This window comes from Oncorhynchus nerka, linkage group LG16 (genome assembly GCF_034236695.1).
Source record: "Oncorhynchus nerka isolate Pitt River linkage group LG16, Oner_Uvic_2.0, whole genome shotgun sequence".
Lineage (NCBI taxonomy): Eukaryota > Metazoa > Chordata > Actinopteri > Salmoniformes > Salmonidae > Oncorhynchus > Oncorhynchus nerka.
Window position 1 is genome coordinate 5712497 of NC_088411.1, and position 25180 is coordinate 5737676.

The following is a 25180-nucleotide window of genomic DNA, read 5'->3' on the forward strand; positions in this document are numbered from 1 at the left end:
CTCAACCACACTGCACACTGCCCTAACCCACCTGAACAAGAGGAATACCTATGTGAGAATGCTGTTCATCGACTACAGCTCGGCATTCAACACCATAGTACCCTCCAAGCTCGTCATCAAGCTCGAGACCCTGAGTCTCGACCCCGCCCTGTGCAACTGGGTACTGGACTTCCTGACGGGCCGCCCCCAGGTGGTGAGGGTAGGCATCAACATCTCCTCCCCGCTGATCCTCAACACGGGGGCCCCACAAGGGTGCGTTCTGAGCCCTCTCCTGTACTCCCTGTTCACCCACGACTGCGTGGCCACGCACGCCTCCAACTCAATCATCAAGTTTGCGGACGACACAACAGTGGTAGGCTTGATTACCAACAACGACGAGACGGCCTACAGGGAGGAGGTGAGGGCCCTCGGAGTGTGGTGTCAGGAAAATAACCTCACACTCAACGTCAACAAAACTAAGGAGATGATTGTGGACTTCAGGAAACAGCAGAGGGAACACCTCCCTATCCACATCGATGGATCAGTAGTGGAGAGGGTAGCAAGTTTCAAGTTCCTCGGCATACACATCACAGACAAACTGAATTGGTCCACTCACACTGACAGCGTCGTGAAGAAGGCGCAGCAGCGCCTCTTCAACCTCAGGAGGATGAAGAAATTCGGCTTGTCACCAAAAGCACTCACAAACTTCTACAGATGCACAATCGAGAGCATCCTGGCGGGCTGTATCACCGCCTGGTACGGCAACTGCTCCGCCCTCAACCGTAAGGCTCTCCAGAGGGTAGTGAGGTCTGCACAACGCATCACCGGGGCAAACTACCTGCCCTCCAGGACACCTACACCACCCGATGTTACAGGAAGGCCATAAAGATCATCAAGGACATCAACCACCCGAACCACTGCCTGTTCACCCCGCTATCATCCAGAAGGCGAGGTCAGTACAGGTGCATCAAAGCTGGGACCGAGAGACTGAAAAACAGCTTCTATCTCAAGGCCATCAGACTGTTAAACAGCCACCACTAACATTGAGTGGCTGCTGCCAACACACTGTCATTGACACTGACCCAACTCCAGCCACTTTAATAATGGGAATTGATGGGAAATTATGTAAATATATCACTAGCCACTTTAAACAATGCTACCTTATATAATGTTACTTACCCTACATTATTCATCTCATATGCATACGTATATACTGTACTCTAGATCATCGACTGCATCCTTATGTCACTAGCCACTTTAACTATGCCACTTTGTTTACTTTGTCTACATACTCATCTCATATGTATATACTGTACTCGATACCATCTACTGTATGCTGCTCTGTACCATCACTCATTCATATATCCTTATGTACATATTCCTTATCCCCTTACACTGTGTATAAGACAGTAGTTTTGGAATTGTTAGTTAGATTACTTGTTGGTTATCACTGCATTGTCGGAACTAGAAGCACAAGCATTTCGCTACACTCGCATTAACATCTGCTAACCATGTGTATGTGACAAATAAAATTTGATTTGATTTGATTTGATTTACTGTTGCAAGTTAAGCTACACTAATTGTAGGCTCACCCATTCATTTCTAATGACCGGTCATTAAAAAAAAAAAATGTTTTAACGTTTTTATTTTTTTATTTTTAGGTTGAGATCTAGTATGAGGAAGAAGGGGAAACAGTAAATTCGTTTATTGATTAGAACGTAATCAGATATAGTCTCAAATATTTTGTTATCATTTAATTTCTCTCTGTCTCTGGCCCACACTCCAGTACAGTTGGTGGCGGTAATGCACCATAACGTTGGATGCCAACCGCCGGTAAACCCCCCTGAAGAAGAAGAGGAAGTGACGTCACGTCCCTGGAACCACGTTGTACCCCTTTCCTAAAGCCAGTGCCTGACAGAGGCTTTGCACTCGAGTGCTGTACCCGTAAAATTGCAAAGGTGGAGTAGAAATCATTCCCAACTGGTCAGACACACAACAGAAGGTTTTTACTGGACATAGGTGAGTCCCTTGTAATGATTAGTTTGAGCTGTGTTTAATTTACATTTGCTGGTAACGTTTTGTCTAGGCATGTCTGGGCCTAGTAGTAGTGCGTCAGCAGCACACTAGCTAGCGGGTCGTCGTCGTTGCCTTGAAAAGGAAGCGATCTTGTTTGTTAGGTATACCCTTTACCATTTCACAGTGCGACGAATATGTGAAACCAATGGTTAGTTTACTTGCTAACTAGTTTCTGAATTAATTAATAGGCAGACTTACTCTGCCAATAATGGATGATCGTGCCCAGAGCCATGTATTTATTGCCAGCTACAGATTCTTACAGCCGATAATGTGATTTTTAACCAAATATTTGGTATCCAATACTACTGGGAGTTTGCCGATCCAAAAACTTCGCCAGATATATATTTTTTTCTCCGTAAACCTAGTATTTTTATACTATCTTAGTTCTCGATTCGGCCAAACATTTATTCTAAAATGTCCAGTTGCAGATGGTACGTTGGAATTTAGAAAATGCTCCGTTATTAAAACGAATGTTTTTCCCCATGAATTAATCTAGCAATGCGTACGCCGCCATCCATATTGTCTATTTCAAATCGAATCCAAAGATTGTCTATTGACAAGATATTCGAGTGATGGCTTTAACAATGGAAATGCATGTCCTCATAGACATGGCATACGGGAGGAGGCGAGTTCAGGTGGGACCATTCAAGTCAATGAGAGGGCAGATACGTGTGATCAAGGCCATCTCCATTTAAAAGTAGTGAATTTTCTTCATTGGCTGTTTTGATCCGGACTCAAAGGAATCCCCAACCAGTTGACTACTTTTAAAATGGTGGATGCCCCCAATTGCTGTGTCCATTCTAGTACGGGTTATGTCCGTGAGTCCTCTCTCTCTTAGTGTTGTCACAATGCCACATGTTTGACTTCGATACCAAAACGCTACTCAATACAAAATGATACCATGGCAAAAAATATGCCTATTCGCTAAAGATACAGAATAACCACTTGGTTTAATAATAAAAAACGTTGAACATGTTGATAACTGGTAGAACAAATAAAACAAATGCTATACTGAACAGAAATATCAACGCAGTAATTTGAGATTTTACTGAGTTACGATTAATAAAAGGAAATCGGTCAATTGAAATACATTTTAATTGGCCCTGATCTATGGATTTTACATGACTGGGAATACAGACATGCATATGTTGGTCACAGATATCTTAAAAAGGGTAGGGGTGTGGACCAGAAAACCAGTCACAATCTAGTGTGACCGGCATTTGCCTTAAGCAGTGCGACACATCTCCTTTGCATAGAGTTGATTAGGTTGTTTGTGGCCTATGGGATGTTCCACTCTTCAATGGCTGTGCGAAGTTGCTGGATATTGGCCGGAACTGGACCACGCTGTCGTACATGCCGATCCAGAGCATCCCCAAACATGCTCAATGGATGGCATGTCTGGTGAGTATGCAGGCCATGGAAGAACTGGGATATTTTCAACTTCCAGGAATTGTGTACAGATTCTTGTGACATGGGGCCGTGCATTAACATGAGGTGATGATGGCGTTTGAATGGCCCTCATGATCTTATCACGGTATCTCTATGCATCCAAATTGCCATTAATAAAATGCGATCGTGTTTGTTGTCCGTAGCTTATGCCTGCCCGTACCATAACCGTAAAGCCACCATGGGGCACTCTGTTCACAACGCTGACATCAGCAAACCACACGAAGCCATACACGTCGTCTGCGATTGTGAGACTGGTTGGACGTACTGCCAAATTCACTCAAATTAAGTTTGAGGCGGCGTATGGTAGAGAAATTAACATTTAATTCTCTGGCAAAAGCTCTGGTGGACATTCCTGCAGTCAACATGCCGATTGCACGCACCCTCGACTTGAGACATCTGTGGCGTTGTTACAAAATATAAGTGACCTTACATTGTCCCCAGCGCAAGGTGCACCTGTGTAATGATCATGCCGTTTAATCAGGTTCTTGATGGATTATCTTGGCAAAGGAGAAATGCTGACTAACAGGAATGTAAACCAATTTGAGCAGATTTGAGAGAAATCAACTTTTTGTGACAATGGACCATTTCTGGATCTTTTATTTCAGCTCATGAAACATGGGACTAACACTTTACATGTTGCATTTATATTTTTGTTCACTGTATATTACATTTCTTCAAAAAAATTAAACCCCACATTAAATATCAAAAGAATACTTACATTTTCCTTATGCAAAACTATATCTGAGACTCGTAGCTCGCACTGTCAGCTGCATGCACAAGTAGCCTGACTAGCTACTGCCCCTTAAAGGAAGATTCAGACAAATTACTGGACAGATTCAAGCCTCTCAATTTGAATATGACATCTGACACGTTTGACAGAAGTACCGAAAGAAGATACAAATGTAGTACCAAACCATTTTTTGTGTTCTTGTATCTGAAAAGTACTGACGTTTTGGTATACTGTGCAACACTAATCTCTGACAAGCATTATTCCTATGTAAAGTTACATTTTTCAAAGTGGCCGAAATGCCATGTGCTTCAACTAACAACCTAACCACTATTAAACTTCTATTCAATCAAATAAGCATCTCAACAAATTAGCAGTTCAATTTCTTGTTGACCAAATTCGACACTCATTAACCTCCATTCTCTTCGTGGGCTTATTGTTTTGGGCGGATTAAAACCTCTCTCTTCTCCTCTTCATTGGTCTTCTCTCATTCATTGAGCTGGGTGGGTCCACTCAAGTGCACAATGTCATGATGACACTCCGCTGTCTTGATCTGTATGACAATCTGTAGCTATGTATTTAGAGTTGTCAATGGGGTTTCTGCATTGATGCATTCACATGACACTACAACATTGTGTGGCAGCCATGTTAGCTCCCCATTAACCTAACGTAGCAGGTGTAAAAAAAACACCTGACACTAGGTCCCCCTACAATACTGGTCTTGACAAAAATAAAATGTTGAGAGGTTCTCTTCTGCACTGTTCAACCAATCCAGTAAATGTGGAGGGGGTGTTTTAATATGGAGTGTCGCCTTGTTTACGTCCAGAAGTCGCGTCACAGGCTCTTATTCTGGTTTTCGGGGGAAATGGAACATGCGGTTGTTGGGGACTCTGCAGAGGCCAACTGTCAATTACATGGGGAATATATATATATAGTTTTTAATACTATACAACAGTGTCTAGACTGAGCATTCTGGTGCATTTCAGTGACTAACATTCTAAATGAGCCATGTAATTACATTACATGGGAATATTTAAACAAATACTATGTAACTGAATGTTTAGAATTAGAACAAAATTCTAAAAGTTGGCCTACCTCTAAATATATGGCTCTGGTAGTGCCCTACCATATGCTTTTCTGCTTACCGGAAGCTAACATTAGTGTTAGCATGCTAGCTTGTCAGCCATTTATACAACTTTGACAGATGACTGACTAGCTGCTCTGACCATGATAAGATTGGCATATCAGCAATTTTGCCAGGGAGGATATTCCATATTTTTGGTTATGACTTGTACATCAATCAGACATAGCTTGCTTCCTAGTGAACTAGCTTACATTAACTTGCTGTTGTTCACAGGGCAAGTGTTAGCTAGAAATGTAGCTATTAGTCTTGTGCCATGAGACAAACTTTAACATCTAGCTAGCCAGCTGCATCATTTCAATAATGATGTGGGGGATTTTCACTGTTTTTCTAGATCAACTGGTACGTGTTAGCTTTCCAGTTGCATGTAGGCCTACATCTGACGTGGAATTTCTACAGATAAATACAGTATGTGGTCAGGAAAGTGGGTTCTAGAATAGTACAAAAATGCTATCTGTAATTTCATGTTGCTCCTTCACACTAGATGTTTGAACCTCATTGTAAAATACCATTATTCCACTTCCACAGATTGACGGCAGCCTTCAGCAATGTCACGTTTCTTTGCCACCGGGTCCGACAGTGAGTCCGAATCCTCCTCGTCGGCTGACGAGATCACCCCTAAAGCACCTGGAGCTACTTTCACCAAGCAGTCAGTACTACTTTCTCTCGTCAAAACCTCAGTCACACTAACTGTTGTTTCTACAGCTCTCTCACTTTTCCACATTTGGTCCCTGCAGGTCATTGCTACTTAGTGACGATGAGGAGGACACCAAGAGAGTGGTGCGCAGTGCCAAGGACAAGAGGTCAGGCATTTACTCTACTTCATGATCCAAAGAACCATCTAAGCCTTGTCCCTGATCTAGTTGTGCTGTACAGTCAGCTCCTATGGTAGTTATTATGCCCTTTGGCTATCAACCATCATAGGAGTTGGTAATACAGCATAGGCATAACTAGGGTTGCAAAGGGTCAGAAACCTTCTTGGAAATTTTCCATGGGAAGTTAAGCCTGGGAATTTGGGGAATTTTGCTTAAATTCATCAAAGTTAGCTTATAACAGTGAACCTTTTTTTGTGGGATACACAAGGCAATTCAATGGAACTGCAACCCTCTACATGCACAGTGCACTCTTGAATTTTTTTTTTTTAACCAGCTAGGCCAGTTGAGAACAAGTTCTCATTTACAACTGCGACCTTGCCAAGATGAAGCGAAGCAGTGCGAACGTACAATCAATAACACAGTAGGAAGAATCTATGTACAGTGTGTGCAGATGTAGTAAGATTAGGGAGGTAAGGCAATAAATAGGCCATAGAGGTGAAATAATTACAATTTAGCATTAACACTGGAGTGATAAATGTGGAGATACTAACAATATGGGAATGTGCAGTGTAATCTGCCATCACATGTACAGCTGATTCTCAAGATCTTGCACACTAATGAGATGCTGTTGAGCCCACACTATTACACTGTTTGAGCCAAGGACTACATGCTTTCTGGTAAGTTTCGATTACAATACTGGGTGGGGTGAAAATATTTTATAGGACATACATGATTTGTTGTTGACTAGTAAATAGTAGCCCACAGCAGTGTTTAAGTCATTCTAACGTAACAATTTCTGCTACTTAGTTTTTGCAAATGTATTTTTTCTACTCTTTACAAGAAAGTGCGCGCCCGTGGCATTATCTGATGTGTGGAGACATTTCACTGCAGCTAATGTAGAAGGAAAAGCTTTGTACATTTGCAAATACTGTGCCAAATCATATGTGAAGAATTGCAACAAAGATGCAGAATCATCTGGCCAAGTGCATAAAGTTCTCTCAGCGCTCACAACAAGCAACTTCTGACAGGTCTCTACTATTTGAGGTGAAAATGATGAAGACGACACCTTATCGATAGCAACAGCTCATGGTCCTACTGGAATCAGATGTTTTTTTTTACTCAATGGAGGAACCTAGTCAGAGAAATGCTGATGAATGTCTTGCTCGAGCTGTGTATGCAACTGGTTCACCTCTGATGCTCACAGGCAATGTGTATTGGAAAATATTTCTGAATGTTCTTCGCCCAGCATACACTCCTCCAACCAGACATGCTTTATCTACTCATTTGCTAGATGTGGAGTTCAACAAAGTTCGAGTGGTCAAGCAAATCATAGAGAAAGCAGACTATTACAATCATCTCTGATGGGTGGTCAAATGTTCGTGGGCAAGGAATAATTAACTACATCTCCACCCCTCAACCTGTACACAGAGACAAGGGACAACACACACCGGTCTCTACATTGCAGATGAGCTGAAGACAGTCCTCAATTACCTTGGACCACAGAAAGTATTTGCACTGGGGACAGGCAATGCTGCGAACATGAAGGCTGCTTGGTCTAAAGTGGAGGAGCCCTACCCTCATAGCACACCCATTGGCTGTGCTGCTCATGCATTGAATCTGCTCCTCAAGGACATGGAACTGAAAACAATGTATACCCTCTACAAGAGAGCCAATGAAATGGTTAGGTATGTGAAAGGTCATAAAGTTGTACAAGTAATCTACCAAGCAAAGTGAGAAGAATAAGAACACCACATTGAAGCTACCCAGCAACACCCATTGGGGTGGTGTTGTCATCATCATGTTTGACAGTCTCCTGGAGGGGCAGGAGTCTTCAAGAAATAGCGATATCACAGTCTGCCGATATGGACAGCCCCATCAAGAGGATCCTCCTGGATGATGTATTTTGGGAGAGAGTGGTAAGCAGCCTGAAACTCCTGAAACCTATAGCAGTAGCCATTGCACGGATTGAGGGAGAAAATGCCATCCTGTCTGATGTTCAGACTCTGCTTGCAGATGTAAGAGAAGAACTCCATACTGCCCACTTCACTGTTGCTCCAAGCAGAGGAAAATGCAGTTCTGAAATACATCAAAAGGGGAGAAGTCTTCTGCCTGAAGCCCATACACGCCACAGTGTACATGTTGGACACCAAGTACGCTGGTGCAGAGATCAACAAGGCCTATGGTGCAATCCCTACTGTGACTTGCCACCCTGGCCTGGATGAGGGCAAGGTTCTTGGCAGTCTGGCAAAGTAGACTTCCAAGCAAGGTCTTGGGATGGAGATGCAATTTGGCAGTCGTGACAATATATCTCATCGGCCACCTGGTGGAAGGGACTTTGTGGATCTGAGTCTCTTTCCCCTGTTGCCTCCATCATCCTCCAAATTCCACCAACATCAGCCACCTCAGAGCGCGACTGGTCCAAGGGTTGAAAAATTGGTGGCTGTCTGGGCAAATGTGAGGCTTTTTGAGCCTGACAACGAGTTATCCTCAAGGTTGGAAAGTGACAGTGAAGATGAGGCTCTGTCTGATGTTCAAGAGGTGGACATTGAGGAGGTCCAGGGAGAAGACATGGAAACCTGAGGAAGACGACCAAAGCTTTAGTTTCTAGACGATCATTTTACAGATGTATGTTAAATGTTTTTGAGACATGCGATGGATCATTGGGATCATTCAATATTCTCTTTAGTTGTTCAGTGAAATCATCCCATGTGAAGAGTCAACCAATTTAATTAAAGTTCAATTCGTAACTAAAAAAATTTTTTTTTCTGATGGAAGGATTTAATCATATGCAATTGTCTACTTATAAGGTCAAATGTTTGTCTCATGTGATATGGTAAATATATCCAATGCAAAAAATCAACATTTAAATGGTATTAATATTCATTAGCATATTCCTGTTAATTCCCACGGAAAGTTTATACCTCTGAATATTCCCCAAAATATGCAACCCTGGCATAACTGATCTGGGACCAGGCTACCACCCTTAGGAGTTGGCTGTACAGCATAAACATACAGTACCAGTCAAAAGGTTGGACACCTACTCATTTCAGGGTTTCTCTTTATTTTTACAGTTTTCTACATTGTAGAATAATGAGAACTCACATGGAATCATGTAACGAAAAAAAGTGTTCAACAAACCCAAATATGTTTTATATTTGAGAAACTTCAAAGTAGGGTAGCCCACCCTTTGCCTCTCAACCAGCTTAGGGGTAGTCACCTGGAATGCATTTCAAGTAACTGGTGTGCCTTAAGTTCATTTGTGTCATTTCTTTCCTTAATGTGTTTGTGCCAATCAGTTGTGTTGTGACAAGGTACAGAAGATAATCTGGACTTGGGTCTTTTACCAAATAGGGCTATGGAAAGAACAGCTCAAAGAAGCAAAGAGAAACGACAGTCCGTCATTACTTTAAGTCAAAGTCAGTCAATGCGGAAGATTTCAAGAACTTGATTTATTTAGAATTCAAGGCACACTTAATTAGCATGGCTACCACAGCATTGTGCAGCGATCTCATCTGGTTTGGGCTTAGTCCCACTCATTTGTTTTGCAGTCTGTCTGTAAAAACCCTTGAATGAATAGGTGTGTCCTAACTTTTGACTGGTACTGTATCTGAGACCTGACTAGTGTCCCTTGACTGGACTCCCTCAGACAGTATCTGTTGGCATAGTCCAGGGCAGGCATACTATCTAACCAATTCTTATATCCCAGGTTTGAGGAGCTGACAAACCTGATCAAGACGATCCGCAATGCCATGAAGATCCGAGACATGTCCAAGTGTCTGGAGGAGTTTGAGCAGCTATGTCGAGCGTTCCTCAAAAGCAAGACTATAGTGGACAAGGAAGGGGTGCCCCCTTTCTACATCCGTCTTCTGGCTGACCTGGAGGACTATTTGAATCAGGTACACCTCCACAGTTCACACTTTCTCTGCATGTCAAACTGCTCGAATGTCAGCCTGTGACATCCTGGGACTGTAAGGTTCTAGCGCAAAGCATATTTCTGAGATATGAACATCAGTTTTCAGGTCTCAGAATTGTTTTGTAGTGGATTTTTCTTTCATAACCCATTAAGGGTCTCGCCTTAAAGGTACCTAAAGTGCAGAGTATAAAAATCCTGAGACATGTTGTCAATCAGTTTTTTAGGGGGGTGCAACTAGGGCTGTGCAGGTCATAAAATTGTCAGCCAGTGATTGTCAAGCAAACAGTTGGAAGTTTACATACACCTTAACTAAATACATTTAAACTCAGTTTTTCACAATTCCTGACATTTAATCCTGGTAAAAATTCCCTGTCTTAGTTCAGTTAGGATCACCACTTTTATTTTAAGAATGTGTAATGTCAGAGAAATAGTAGATTTATTTCAGCTTATATTTCTTTCATTACATTCCCAGTGTGTCAGAAGTTTACATACACTCAATTAGTATTTGGTAACATTGCCTTTAAATTGTTTAAATTGGGTCAAACATTTTGGGTAGCCTTCCACAAGCTTCCCACAATAAGTTGGGTGAATTTTGACCTGTTCCTCCTGACAGCTGGTGTAACTGTCAGGTTTATAGGCCTGCTTCCTCACACACACTTTTTCAGTTCTGCTCGCAAATGTTCTATAGGATTGAGGTCAGGGCTTTGTGATGGCTACTCCAATACCTTGACTTTGTTGTCCTTAAGCCATTTTGCCACAACTTTGGATGTATGCTTGGGGTCATTGTCCATTTGGAAGACCCATTTGTGACCAAGCTTTAACTTCCTGACCGATGTCTTGAGATGTTGCTTTAATATATCCACATCATTTTCCATCCTCATGTTGCCATCTATTTTGTGAAGTAGTCTATTTTGCAAGCCTCCCCCTTTTTCCTCCAAACATAACAATGGTCATGATGGCCAAACAGTTCTATTTTTGTTTCATTAGATAGTCAGAACACATCATCAAATACATTAGTAAATGTGTTAACATCATGACAACACCATTTACTTTTTTGTTGTTGTTGCTTGCCAGCCATTATTGCGGACTAGCCTCGATCACGGTTTCCCAAACTTGTTCATGGGGCCCCACCATGGATGCGCATTATGGTTTTTGCTCTAGCACTGCACAGCTGATTCAAACAACCAACTCCTCAAGATTTGATTATTTGAATCCATTGTGTAGTGCTCGTAGGAACAAACTAAATGTGATCTGTATTTATTCTGGCTTGTAATTGGTTTGCACATTGACCCTTATGTTGCCAAGTTCAAATGTTGTATTTGTATGAAAAACCATCTAAAGATCAATTATGTTACTAACACATTTTACAAACATTTCAGAGAGAACCTTGTAGTCCCAAGGTCTTGATCTATTGATGTGAGGTTTTCCAAACTATGAAAATGAAAAAAATATACACAGACGTTATCGATAGGAAAAAAAACATGAAGTAATGACCGGAACGCTGTGATTTATGAAGACACACTCTTAACACTATCCCTAAAGACATGTTTCATGTTTCCCTACAGCTTTGGGAGGACAAAGAAGGCAAGAAGAAGATGAACAAGAACAACGCCAAAGCCCTCAGCACCCTGCGGCAGAAGATCCGCAAGTACAACCGGGATTACGAGACGGAAATCACCAGCTATAAGGAGGTGAGGCTTTTCACTACAACACAGAATGGTAGATTCTTAAGACGCTGTTTTTTAAAAATAAAATAATAAACGTGCATATAACACTTACCAATAAGGAACGCACATATGATCTCCATTGAAGAATCTAGATATTCATTATGGCACCTTTTTTTTTGAACATTCAGTGCCTTTAGAAAGTATTCACACCTTGATTTCTTCCATAATGTGTTACAGCCTGAAGTAAAATTGTATTAATAATCTTGGAACTACCATCCCGGATCCGGGAGAATTGTCATCAACTACACTAATTAGCATAGCGCAACAGTCAAAAAATATTACTAGAAAATATTCATATTCATGTAATCACAAGTGAAATATAGTGAAAGCAAGACAAGAGTTTGTAAGTTTATCGATAGCATTATGTCCAGCTAGCAGCAGGAAGCTTGGTCACGAAAATCAGAAAAGCAATCAAATGAACCGTTTACCTTTGATCTTCGGATGTTTTCACTCACGAGACTCCCAGTTAAACAGCAAATGTTCCTTTAGTTCCATAAAGATTAAATTGAGGTTTTGTCACTGGCCTGTACACAATACCCCATAATATCAGTTGTTTTTTAAATGTTTCAAATTAATGAAAAGCGATAATGTCTTGTCATGAATGCAACAACATTCTAGTACATTTATAAACTGGATTGTGTTTCGGAATTCAGTTTTTCTGAATTTTTTTCATCGTTGTTGCTTACAGCTGATTAGAGTTCAAACAAAATGCTTGGTTGGTGGTTCAAATTAATCAAATGTCGTTTAGCGATTAAGTGAATCGGTTGTAGAAAGTCCGTACTTCGCATGGTTAAAAACAGACGTTGGGCTGTAGGCTGTTGATCTGACGGCGACCTATTTGAAATCAATGCAGCAGCCTACCTTCGATCATGGGCATGTAGTCTAGACTACGACTGGGAAAATGGAGGAATTCAAGAGAATACACAGTGCATTTGGAAAGTATTTTTCCACATTTTGTTATGTTACAGCCTTGTTCTAAAATTGACTTAAATCTACACACAATACCCCATAATGAAAAGCAGAAACAGGTTTTTCAATATTTTTGCAAATGCATTAAAAATAAACAGAAATATCACATTTACATAAGTATTCAGATGCTTTACTCTACTTGGTTTAAGCACTTTTGGCAGCTTTTACAGCCTGGAGTCTTCTTGGGTATGACGCTACAAGCTTAGCACACATGTATTTGGGGCGTTTCTCCCATTCCTTTCTGCAGATCCCATCAAGCGCTGTCAGGTTGGATGGAGAGCGTCGCTGCACAGCTATTTTCAGGTCTTTCCAGAGATGTTCGATTGGGTTCAAGTCTGGGCTCTGCCAGGCCCACTCAAGGACTTTCAGAGACTTGTCCCGAAGCCACTCCTGCGTTGTCTTGGCTGTCTGCATAGGGTGATTGTCATGTTAGGTGAACCTACGCCCCAGTCTGAGGTCCTGAGTGCTCTGGAGCAGGTTTTCATCGAGGATCTCTCTGTACTTTGCTCCGTTCTTCTTTGCCTCAGACCTCCATTATGGTTCCCCATTAGCTGCTGTTATTATTATTTTCTTTACCTTTATTTAACCAGGTTGGCCAGTTGAGAACAAGTTCTCATTTAAAACTGTGACGTGGCCAAGATAAAGCGCGACAACAGTTACACATGGGATAAACAAACGTACAGTCAATAACACAACAGAAAAGTCTGTATACAGTGTGTGCAAATGAAGGCAATAAATAGGCCAATAGTGGCGAAGTAATTACCATTTAGCAATTTACACTGGAGTGATAGATGTGCAGATGTGCAAGTAGAAATACTGGTGTGCAAATGAGCAGAAAAACAAATATGGGGATGAGGTAGGTAGGTAGGTAGGTGGTTGGATGGATGGGCTATTTACAGATGGGCTGTATACAGCTGAGGCAATCGGTAAGCTGCTCTGACAGCTGATGCTTAAAGTTAGTGAGGGAGATACGTCTCCAACTGATTTTTGCTATTCGTTCCAGTTATTGGCAGCAGGGAACTGGAAGGAAAGGCGACCAAAGGAGGAATTTGCTTTGGGGGTGACGAGTGAGATATACATGCTGGAGCGCGTGCTACGGGTGGGTGTTGCAATGGTGACCAGTAAGCTGACATAAGCGACGGTGGGTTTGGTGACGAATATGTAGCGAGTACCAGCCAACAAGACCATACAGGTCGCAGTGGTGGGTAGTATTTGGGGCTTTGGTGACAAAACGGATGGCACTGTGATAGACTGCATCCAATTTGCTGAGTAGAGTGTTGGAGGCTAGTTTGTAAACGACGTCGCCGAAGTCTGGGATCGGTAGGATAGTCAGTTTTACGGGGCAAGTTTGTTAAGGAGGCTTTTGTAAAATAGGAAGCCAATTCTAGATGTAACATTAGATTGGAGATGCTTCATGTGAGTCCATATTGTCTAGCCCAGCTGATTTGTAGGGATCCAGATTTTGCAGCTCTTTCAGAACATCAGCTTTCTGGATTTGGGTGAAGGAGAAGCAGGGGGGCTTGGCCCAGTTGCTGCAGGGGATGCAGAGATGTTGGCTGGGGATGGGGTAGCCAGGGGTGTTTTTGTGCTGGTCAAGGGCATTCAAGTCTGGAGTGAACCAAGGGCTATATCTGTTCTTCTTCTTAAAAAAAAAGAAAGGTGCATGCTTATTTTACATGGTGAGGAAAGCACTTTTAAAGAATAACCAGGCATCCTCTACAGACGGGATGAGGTCAATATCCTTCCAGGATACCCGGGCCAGGTTGATTAGAAAGGCCTGCTCGCAGAAGTGTTTTAGGGAGCGTTTGACAATGATGAGGGGTGGTCGTTTGACTGCAGACTCATAACGGACGCAGGCAGTGATCGCTGAGATCCTGGTTGAAAACATTTAGAGGGCAAGTTGGTCAGGATGGTGCCCATGTTTATGGATTTGGGGTTGTATCTGGTGCTTTGATAATTTGTGAGATTGAGGGCATCGATCTTAGATTGTTGGACGGCCGGGCTGTTAAGCATATCCCAATTGAGGTCACCTAGCAGTACGTACTCTGATAGATGGGGGGCAATAAATTCACATATGGTGTCCAAGGGACAGCTGGGAGCTCTATAACAAGCAGCAATAGTGAGGGACTTATTTCTGGAGAGATGGATTTTTAAAAGTAGATGCTCAAACTGTGGGCAGAGCCTGCAGAGTTGTCATACTTTCCAGGTCTATCTCTGCAGTAGATTGCAATTCTGCCCCCTTTAGCAGTTCTGTCTTGACTGAAAATGTTGTAATTGGGGATGGACATTTCAGAATTTTTGGTGGCCTTCCTAAGCCAGGATTCAGACACGGCTAGGACATCAGGGTTGGCGGTGTGTGCTAAATCAGTGAATAAAGCAAACTTAGGGAGGAGGCTTCTTATATTAAGAAGGTAGAAACTAGGGCCTGTAGGTCCTGCCTTGTTGATAGTGCTGTCTAGAAGGTAGAGCAACGCCTTATTATGGACATACTTCTCCCCATCCTAGATAGGGCCTGTAGGTCCTGCCTTGTTGATAGTGCTGTCTAGAAGGTAGAGCAGCGCCTTATTATGGACATACTTCTCCCCATCCTAGATACTGTTGTATCAATATGTTTTGACCATGAACATTTACAATCCAGGGTTACTTCCAGCAGTTTAGTCACCGCAACTTGCTCAATGTCCACATTGTTTATTACAAGATTGAGTTGATGTGTTAGGGTTTTGTGAATAATTTGTCCCAAATACAATGCTTTTAGTTTTAGAAATATTTAGGACTAACTTATTCCTTGCCACCCACTCTGAAATGAACTGCAGCTCTTTGAGTGTTGCAGTCATTTCAGTCGCTTTAGTAGCTGACATAGTGTTGAGTCATCTGCGTACATAGACACTCTGGCTTTACTGAACGCCAGTGGCATGTCATTAGTAAAGATTTTTTTAAAGTAATGGGCCTAGACAGCTGCCCTGGATAATTGTTGATTCTACCTGGATTATGTTGGAGAGGCTTCCATTTGAAGAACACCCTCTGTATTCTGTTAGACAAGTAACTATCTTTTTCCACAATATATCAGGGGGTGCCTTGTCTCTCAGTCCCTACCATTGAAAAACATCACAGCATGATGCTTCCACCACCATGCTTCACCTTAGGGATAGTGCCTGGTTTTCTCCAGACTTGGCATTCAGGCCAAAGAGTTCAATCTTGGTTTCATCAGACCAGAGAATCTCTTGTTTCTCATGGTCTGAGAATCTTTAGGTGCCTTTTGGCAAACTCTTAAGTGGGCTGTCATGTGCCTTTTTACTGAGGATTGACTTCTGTCTGGCTACTCTACCATAAAGGCCTGATTGGTGGAGGGCTGCGGAGATTGTTATTTTTCTGGACTCCCAAGTTGTTGGATGCTCAATGGAAACAAGCATCGTAGCAAAGGGTCTGAATACTTATGTAATTGAGGTATTTAAAACAAAAATGAATGCATTTGAAAACATTCCTAAACTGTTATCGCTTTGTCGTTATGGGGTATTGTGAGTAGATGAGGAAACGATTTAATTCATTTTAGAATGAAGCCATAATGTAACAAAATGTGGGAAAAGTCCTGAATACTTTCCTTTAATGCACTGTAGTTTAATGGCTTTTCATGACTATTATGCTGGCATACACTCCGCAGTCTGAAGTAATTCCTGCACGCATAAATTCAATCCAACATCGCCCTTGTGATTTCAACTTAATAATGAACCTTTCTCAAGATACTCAGATTCAGGATGAGGCCGCTTAGTTCCTACTAATGGCCCGTTGACATAATGGCAATCTTACTTTTCTCCCTCTCATTCAGAACCCAATGGCGTCAGCGGATGAGGAGGAGGAGGAGGAGGAGAAGTATGATGTCGACTCAGGTGAGTTTCTTACCACACCTTTTCATTACACCTCGAGCCTACACTAAATACCAGTAATGGAAGACTCGAGTCTGCTTTTGTTAAAGCCAGAACCGACCGACATGGGACTGCCTCCTGTTTCGGTATGAGGCAGCTTGATGTACTAGTACACCCCCTGGACAGGACACAAATCTATTGCAAGGCCCTAAGGCGTCGACATGCTTCTGTTCGGCTAGGCGAACTGAATAAGTGTGCTTACAGACTCCCTTAAGACTTTCTCTTGAGAGACAAGAAAAAAGCTGCCATAGTACTTTGTCCATTTTAGAGAAGTTGTAGCCAGTATACATTTCCTCAAAAAAGAACTCATCTCATTTAATTGACGTTTTTTCTGAGGAGATCTTAGTCGCTCAATTTTACATCCAACTGAGATGTTTGTTGCAGTATTTCTCAATGAAACCAATGTGCATTAAAATGAGTACTCTCATTGAATGACAACGCCTTTACTGAAGACTCCCTACTGTTGACCAATCACTGACGAAGGGGCGTAAACTTGGGCTACCGACTTAAACCCTTACCGATATCCAAAACAAACGTCACAAAATGTTGTCATAATATATGCACAAACGCTTCCGAACTGAACTACTTTACCCCCAATCATTTCCTTAATGCTGAGTGACAAGCAGAGAGGCATTGGGCCCCTTTTTAGAGTGGTATGATTTGACTTTCCAATCGCAGTGCACCATTGATACATGGATTCTGTTTTAACTGCCGTTGTCTCTCTAATCACCTTGGTGTCTGTAGGGTCGTCGTCAGATAGCGACGAAGTGCCGGGGGTTGCCAAGAGCTTCCTGAAGAAGAAACCGGCTGCCGAGGTGGCAGCGCCTCCGCCGGACGCCAGCAAGTTCCTGAAGGCAGCGGCGGTAAGAGGATGATGGCCGCAGTGGCTCTATTGCAGTGTGCAGTTATTGGCAAGCACTCGCTTACATTTTTTTTATTTTTAAATGAGTGACATTTCTCTGTTTTGGCTGAGGGGCTGCCTAATCATAAAGCACTATCATTCTCCCTACCAAGCCCTCTCCCGCTGACAGTCCATCTTTATTGTCCACCATCACTTTAATCTATCTTGTATGTGTGTAATGACTGTGTACATTGTCTTCAACAGGACAAGGAGGCTTCCAGCAGCAGTGATGAGGATGACGAAGACTGGGACTCGGACACCGCGGAAAGCGGCACTGGTAGTGAAGACGAAGAGAGCAAGAATGCCTCCATGGCCCAAATCTTCCTGAAGAAGTCGGTCCCTTTCCTGTTCTTTTTACTACAACATCCTTTGTACCTCACGCATTAGACTCAATCCACAATCATTCTGTCCCATCACTGCCTGTGTAACTGAACATTGCTCTACTTCTAAACATCCTGCCTCTTTCTTTCATTCAGTAGCTCTCTATGTAAAACTATGCTCTAGAGTAGGGGTCAGCAACAGATGGTATGCGGGCCATATTCTAGTTGCCTACCGCTGCTCTAGAGACTCTTGTCTCTGACAAGTTTTAGACATTGTCTGACTAATGTATTTACAACACCCCATTCTGTCTCGCCAGGCCTGGTAGTGAGGCAGAGCGACACACCAGCGAGAAGAAAAAGGAGGATAGGAAGAAGAGACACAGGCGGAAGGAGCGGCTGGAGGAAGAGGCCGAGGAAGAGGCCCAAGAGGAGGGTGAAGGCGAATGGGAGAAGGTGAAGGGAGGAGTGCCCCTTGTCAAGGTGGGTGATCAAGTCGTGGCATGACAATACAGAGTATCCTCACTACACTTATCTGTATATATGGTTTGTATTCATTAGGCACCAAATGTAAGAGAACTGATTGAAACGGAGAGCAACCCCTTGGACGTTAATTTTCATTTTCCATTGCAAAATGTTGTAATGCATTTTCTGTTGCATGCCCAAATGAACACGACCCAATGGTCCCATAGACTTGGGCCCAGAGACATAACGCTTCTGAGTAGAAGTGCTGCTGATCTAGGATCAAATCTATAGATTGTAATGAACCTGATCCTAGATCAGCATTCCTCCGAGACTCTTTTATACAGACCCAAACCTGCCAGAGGATGTGTGCTAATTGCTTCTCCCGACAGGGGAATCTTAAGATGTTTGCCAAGGGAACAGAGATCAACACAACAGTTGTGGTAAAGAAACTCAATGAGATTCTGCAGGCCCGTGGAAAGAAGGGAACAGACAGGTACTAATCATTTGACCTCATTTACATATGCTCTGTCCCAAAATTAGCCCCTAGTCACTTCTCGTTGGCCCTTTGTTGGTCTGAAATTCAGGCTGATGGCAACAATATGGTATCGGTTCTTCCTGTCTAGACAACGTTTTAGCCTTTCACTGATATAGCACTTTGTCTACAAGGGGACACCCCGTAGGGTTTTGGGGTTTCATTTGAGACCAGACAAAAAAAAACAAGTTAAAGCCCAAGCCGATATGACACCAACGCCCGAAAAGACCCAAAACTAACCAAACGCTGTTCTTACACCCCCTGTTTCTGTCTACCACCACGTCTACTTCTGCTCTGTTCAGAGCTGCCCAGATTGAACTTCTCCACGCTCTGGCCAACATCTCCAACGAGAACAACCTGGGTGAGGGCATCCTGGTCAAGATCAAGTTCAACATCATCGCCTCACTGTACGACTACAACCCCAACCTGGCCGCCTTCATGAAGGTCAGATGCACTGCTGTTAAATGATCATTTGTGAAATGCTTAATTGTTAAATGACTAATTGCCATGTGCTAAAACCTTCCTGTTTTTAGTACCACCCATCTGCCTCCATGGATGTGTGGCTATGCTAACGGGACAAAGACTTTCCGTTTTCTTATGGGGTTGAGCCCGAGTGACCTTAATTCCGCCACCTCTATGAAAGGATTGCTCGTTTGGAGAGAGGGAAAAAAACTGAGAATCCTGCAATAATGGCTATTCTATCCCCAATAGTAGTTGGGGATTAAATGGGTACAACTTGAACTTATTGGACAAGTTCAAGTTGTACTTTGCCCATTTTTAGAAATGTCTTCTCAGAATCGCAATTTACAGTGCCTTGCGAAAGTATTCACCTCCTTGGCATTTTTCCTATTTTGTTGCATTTCAACCTGTGATTGAAATGGATTTTTACTTCGATTTCATGTAATGGACATACACAAAATTGTCCGAATTGGTGAAGTGAAACAAAAATAACTTTTTTAAATGATAAAAACGGAAAAGTGATGGTTGCATATATATTCACCCCCTTTACTATGAAGCTCCTAAATAAGATCTGGTGCAACCAATTACCTTCAGTCACAATTAAAGTCCAACTGTGTGCAATCTAAGTGTCACATAATCTCAGTATATATATACACACCTGTTCTGAAAGGCCCCTGAGTCTGCAACACCACTAGGGGGCGGCACTATGAATATCAAGGAGCTCTCCAAACAGGTCAGGGACGAAGTTGTGAAGTACAGATCAGAGTTGAGTTTTTTTAAATATCAGAAACTTTGAATATCCCACGGAGCACCATTTAAATCCATTATTAAAAAATGGAAAGAATATGGCACCACAACAAACCTGCCAAGAGAGGGCAGCCCACCACAAGTCACGGACCAGGCAAGGGTGGCATTAATCAGAGGCAACAAAGAGACCAAAGATGACCCTGAAGTTAGCTGCAAAGCTCCACAGCGGAGATTAGAGTATCTGTCCATAGGACCACTAAGTCGTACACTAAACAGAGCTGGGCTTTACGGAAGAGTGGCCAGAAAAAAATAAGCAAACATGTTTGGTTTTTGTCAAAAGGCATGTGGAAGACTCCCCAAACATATGGATGCAGGTGCTCTGCTCAGGAGAGACTAATATTGAGCTTTTTGTCCATCCAGGAAAACGCTATGTCTGGCGTAAACTCAACACCTTATCAACCCGAGAACACCATCCCCATAGTGAAGCATGGTGGTGGCAGTGTCATGCTGTGGGGAAGTTTTTCCATCGACTGGGAAACTGGTCAGAATTGAAGGAATGATGGATGGCGTTAAATACAAGAAATTATTGAGGGGGAAACCTGTTTGTCTTTTTGAGACTGGGACAGAGGTTTACCTTCCAGCAGGACAATGACCTTAAGCATACTGCTAAAGCAACACTCGAGTGGTTTAAGGGGGAAAGATTTAAATGTCTTGGAATGGCCTAGTCAAAGCCTAGACTTCAATCCAATTGAGAATCTGTGGTATGACTTAGATTGCTTTACGTCAGCGGAATCCATCCAACTTGAAGGAGCTGGAGCAGTTTTGCCTTGAAGAATGGGCAAAATCACAGTGCCAAGTTTAGACACCCTAAGAGACTTGCAGCTGTAATTTCTGCGAATGTGGCTCTACAAAGTATTTACTTTGGCGGGTGAATAGTTATGCACGCTAGAGTTTTGTCTTGTTTCTTGTTTGTTTCTCACAAAAATATTTTGCATCTTCAAAGTGGTAGACATGTTATGTAAAGCAAATGATACAAACCCCCCAAAAATAAATTTTAATTCCAGGTAATAATGCAACAAAATAGGAAAAATGCCAAGGGGGGGTGAATACTTTTGCAAGCCACTGTATTCACTAATTACATTTACGTTTACAAGGAATTTGTCCTGGCAAAATGGTGCTGACAGCCATAAACTCCCGTGTACAGCCCGGATTCTCCTGTATTTGTCCCTGACCCAATTCCCGCTAATATTCTCCTCGTCCCCTTTACCTGTTCCCGCACAACCCCTCTCCCAGGCTGACATGTGGAAGACGTGTCTGGACTGCATTGACGAGCTGCTGGACATCCTCTTTAACAACAACAACATATTTATCGGCGAGAACATCGCAGAGGACAGCGAGAACCTGGCCATAACCGACTCTCAGGTAATTCTCAAACTCTTAGTGAATGATTGGTTGATTACATTTCTTAGAGAATTATTGATTGGTTGGTTACATTTATTTGAACTAATCCAAACAAGAAGTTCCCTCACAGGAAAATAAAGCTCTAATATAATTTTAACACAAATAAATACGTATACAATCAAGAACAAGCAGTATGTACATTAGATAAACCTTTCAAGTATAACACACTTTTAATTACTTTTGGCAAGGATAGGCAGGCATGGCAAGAATGACAATACACTCCACGTGATAGGCTACAGTTTTGAAGTAGATTGTACAACTAAAGTCAGTATTTCTATCTTCCTCAGCCATTCAGGGTGCGTGGCTGCATTCTGACCTTGGTGGAGAGGATGGATGAGGAATTCACCAAGATCATGCAGAACACTGACCCCCACTCTCAAGGTGAGGCCCATTTTGGATCCACATTCCCCTTTTCACATTATAGAGGTCACTTGTGCGTTTGTCAAAGACAAACTAAATTGATACTCAATCACTATAGACACGTATGTAGACGGCAATACAATTCCTATGGAAACCTGTACACCACAAATTATTAGGATCACTTTTTTTTTACCTATAAACCCCCATACCCATAATTTGTGTGTTTCCTTACCACTGCAGTTTGAGCTGATATTTCACACTCACTTGCAATCATGATCATTCAATCACTCACTCGATCTCCCCCAGAGTATGTGGACAACCTGAAGGACGAGGGGCGTGTGTGCGGCATCATCGACCGCCTGCTGGGCTACCTGGAGACCAAGGGCAGCACGGAGGAGGTGTGCCGTGTCTACCTACGCCGCATCATGCACACCTACTATAAGTTTGACTACAAGGCTCACCGCCGCGCACTGGGCCTCCAGGGAGAGACCAAGGTAAGGAAATGGACAGAGACCCCAACATAGACATAGAATGTCATGAGTACATTAAATATGGCAGCCGGTCCACACATCCTAGAACTCTAATGGTAATGTCTGTTTTAGTAATTCTATTTCTATGGACCCTAAGGCTGCATCTCAATTGTTTAAAATTACTTGTTATCTCTTTCTCGTTTGAAATTTCAGGATAGGAGATGTCAGCAATATGGCAGATACTCACTAGGAATTTGTTCAGAACGTATCTTTTGGGGTTAGAGGTCGACCAAATATGATTTTTCAATTACGATTACGATTGGACAAAAAAAAAAAGCTGTTACCGAATAATCGTCCGATTTTCTTTTTCTTTTATTATTTTTTGTTTTTAAATATATTTGTATATACATTTGTAATATTGACAATTTGTCTGTCAACAATACTGAATTACAACACTTGAACTTAATATAATACATAAATAAAATCAATTTAATCTCAAATAAATAATGAAACATGTTCAATTTGGTTTAAATAATGCAAAATCCAAGTGTTGGAGAAGAACGTAAAAGTGCAATATGTGCCATGTAAAAAAAGCTAACGTTTATGTTCCTTGCTCAGAACATGAGAACATGTTGGTGGTTGCTTTTAACATGAGTCTTCAATAGTCCCAGGTAAGAAGTTTTAGGTTGTAGTTATTATCGGAGTTATGACGCGTTGACTATTTCTCTATACCATTTGTATTTCATATACCTTTGTCTATTGGATGTTCTTATAGGCACTTTAGTATTGCCAGCCTAATCTTGGGAGTTGATAGGCCTGAAGTCATAAACAGCGCTGTGCTTCAAGCATTGCTAAAAGCTGTTCGCAAATGCAGTAAAGTGCTGTTTGAATGAATGCTTACAAGCCTGCTGCAGTCTACCACTGCTCTGACTGCTCTATCAAATCATAGACTTAATTATAATATAAAAAACACACAAATACGAGCCTTTTAGTTTCCAGATTTGACCATAATATTGACCTATCATTTCTAAAACAAAACATTTATTATTTCATTGAAATATGGCACCGTTATGTATTTTATAGAACGGGTGGCAACCCTAAGTGTAAATATTGATGTTACATTGAAGGTTGTGCGATGTCAAATAAAATGTTATTAGTCACATGCTGGATTGCAGGGAGCTTGGCCCCAGTGGTGTACTGGGCCGTACGCACTACCCTGATTAGAAATTTGGTCAAACAAATTTAAGTTTCCCTGCATTAAAGTCCCCGGCTACTAGGCTACGCCGCCTCTGGGTGAGCTTTTTCCTGTTTGCTTATGGCTGAATGCAGCTAATTCAATGCTGTCTTAGTGCCAGCCTCTGACTGCGGTTGTATGTAAACAGATATGAAAAATACAAAACTCTCTATCTAGGGAGGTAGTGTGGTCTACATTCTATCGTGAGGAATAGCTTGAGACTTCCTTAGATATTGTGCACCAGCTGTTATTTACAAAAATACATAGACTGACGCCCCTTGTCTTACCAGACGCCGCTGTTCTATCCTGCCGGTGCATCGTATAACCAGCCAGTATGTTGATATTGTCGTCGTTCAGCCACGACTCTGTGAAGCATAAGATGTTTGTTTTTAATGGTAGTTTAATCTTCGCCATAACTTGTAAAAAAATTATTGTCCAGAGATTGCACATTTGCTAGCAGAATGGAAGGAAGTGGGGGTTCATTCGGTCACCTACGAATTCTCAGAAGGCTGCCTGCGCTCCGGCCCCTTTTTCTTCACTCAAATCACGGATCTGGGCCTGTTCCTGAAAAAGCAGTATATCGTACGCGTCAGACTCGCTAACCTAGTAATATCATCAACCATGTGTAGTTAACTAGTGATTATGTGAAAGTTTTTTATAAGTTTACTGCTAGCTAGCAGCTTACCTTGCAGCCACAAATCCTTTTTGATGCTGCACTCGCGTAACAGGTAGTCAGCCTGCCACAGTCTCCTCGTGGATTGCAATGTAATCAGCGTCCAAAAAGGCAGATTACCTATTTTGGTGTGAAATTGAAATTGGCCATAATTAATCGGCTGACCTCGGAGGGCCCCCTAAATAGTCAATGGAATGCTTTTCATGACTACGAAGTGTTAGTTGTATACAAAATAATTATTATCCATGAGCTAATGTCCTAACCCAACCTTGTACTCACCTCCCATTGAGTTATCACTCTATCCCTCTCCACCTTTCTCCTCCCTAGTCTGAGCAGGATGCGGAGGAGAGCGAGGGTGAGGACAGCGCCTTCATCATGGACCGCCTGTGCAAGTTCATCTACGCCAAGGACCGCACGGACCGCATCCGCACGTGTGCCATCCTGTGCCACATTTACCACCACGCGCTACACTCGCGTTGGTACCAGGCCCGTGACCTGATGCTCATGAGCCACCTGCAGGATAATATTCAGCACGCCGACCCACCCGTACAGGTATGAACACGTGAGTGTGGGGGCACACAACACCGGCACCCAGGATGTCAAGCTGTTCACACAATTCATTTGCTTGCATATTTTTGGATGTTAGTATGTCAAAAATATGTACGTTTTATCATTGGAATGTGCTACAAAACGAGGCAACGATGCACTTTAGGACCATGCGGATGTGTCTGAGCGGTCGGTCGACTGGAGTGTTTATCCGACTGGATAAAGGTTTTTATAAAATAATGTCTCCCCCTCACCTCTAAAACCAAAGTTGCACCTTGCACCTCTGCTAATATCACATA

General features: G+C 42.4%; 1 protein-coding gene across 3 annotated transcripts in view; it reads left to right on the forward strand.

Annotated features, from left to right (window-relative positions):
• Nucleotides 1-1858: 1858 nt before the first annotated feature.
• The window catches only part of LOC115127545 (eukaryotic translation initiation factor 3 subunit C), a 35784-nt gene continuing 12462 nt past the window's right edge, over nt 1859-25180 (forward strand). For all 3 annotated transcript variants that reach the window (XM_029657158.2, XM_065002368.1, XM_029657159.2), the window contains exons 1-15: nt 1859-1998; nt 5901-6021; nt 6110-6175; nt 9894-10083; nt 11666-11791; nt 16620-16680; nt 17461-17579; nt 17822-17949; nt 18255-18417; nt 18801-18892; nt 19234-19375; nt 21431-21559; nt 21886-21979; nt 22265-22452; nt 24663-24887. In XM_029657158.2, coding sequence (XP_029513018.1) covers nt 5921-6021; nt 6110-6175; nt 9894-10083; nt 11666-11791; nt 16620-16680; nt 17461-17579; nt 17822-17949; nt 18255-18417; nt 18801-18892; nt 19234-19375; nt 21431-21559; nt 21886-21979; nt 22265-22452; nt 24663-24887 — 1824 coding nt within the window. In that variant the 5' untranslated portion in view covers nt 1859-1998; nt 5901-5920. The remainder of the gene's footprint in view (nt 1999-5900; nt 6022-6109; nt 6176-9893; nt 10084-11665; nt 11792-16619; nt 16681-17460; nt 17580-17821; nt 17950-18254; nt 18418-18800; nt 18893-19233; nt 19376-21430; nt 21560-21885; nt 21980-22264; nt 22453-24662; nt 24888-25180) is intronic.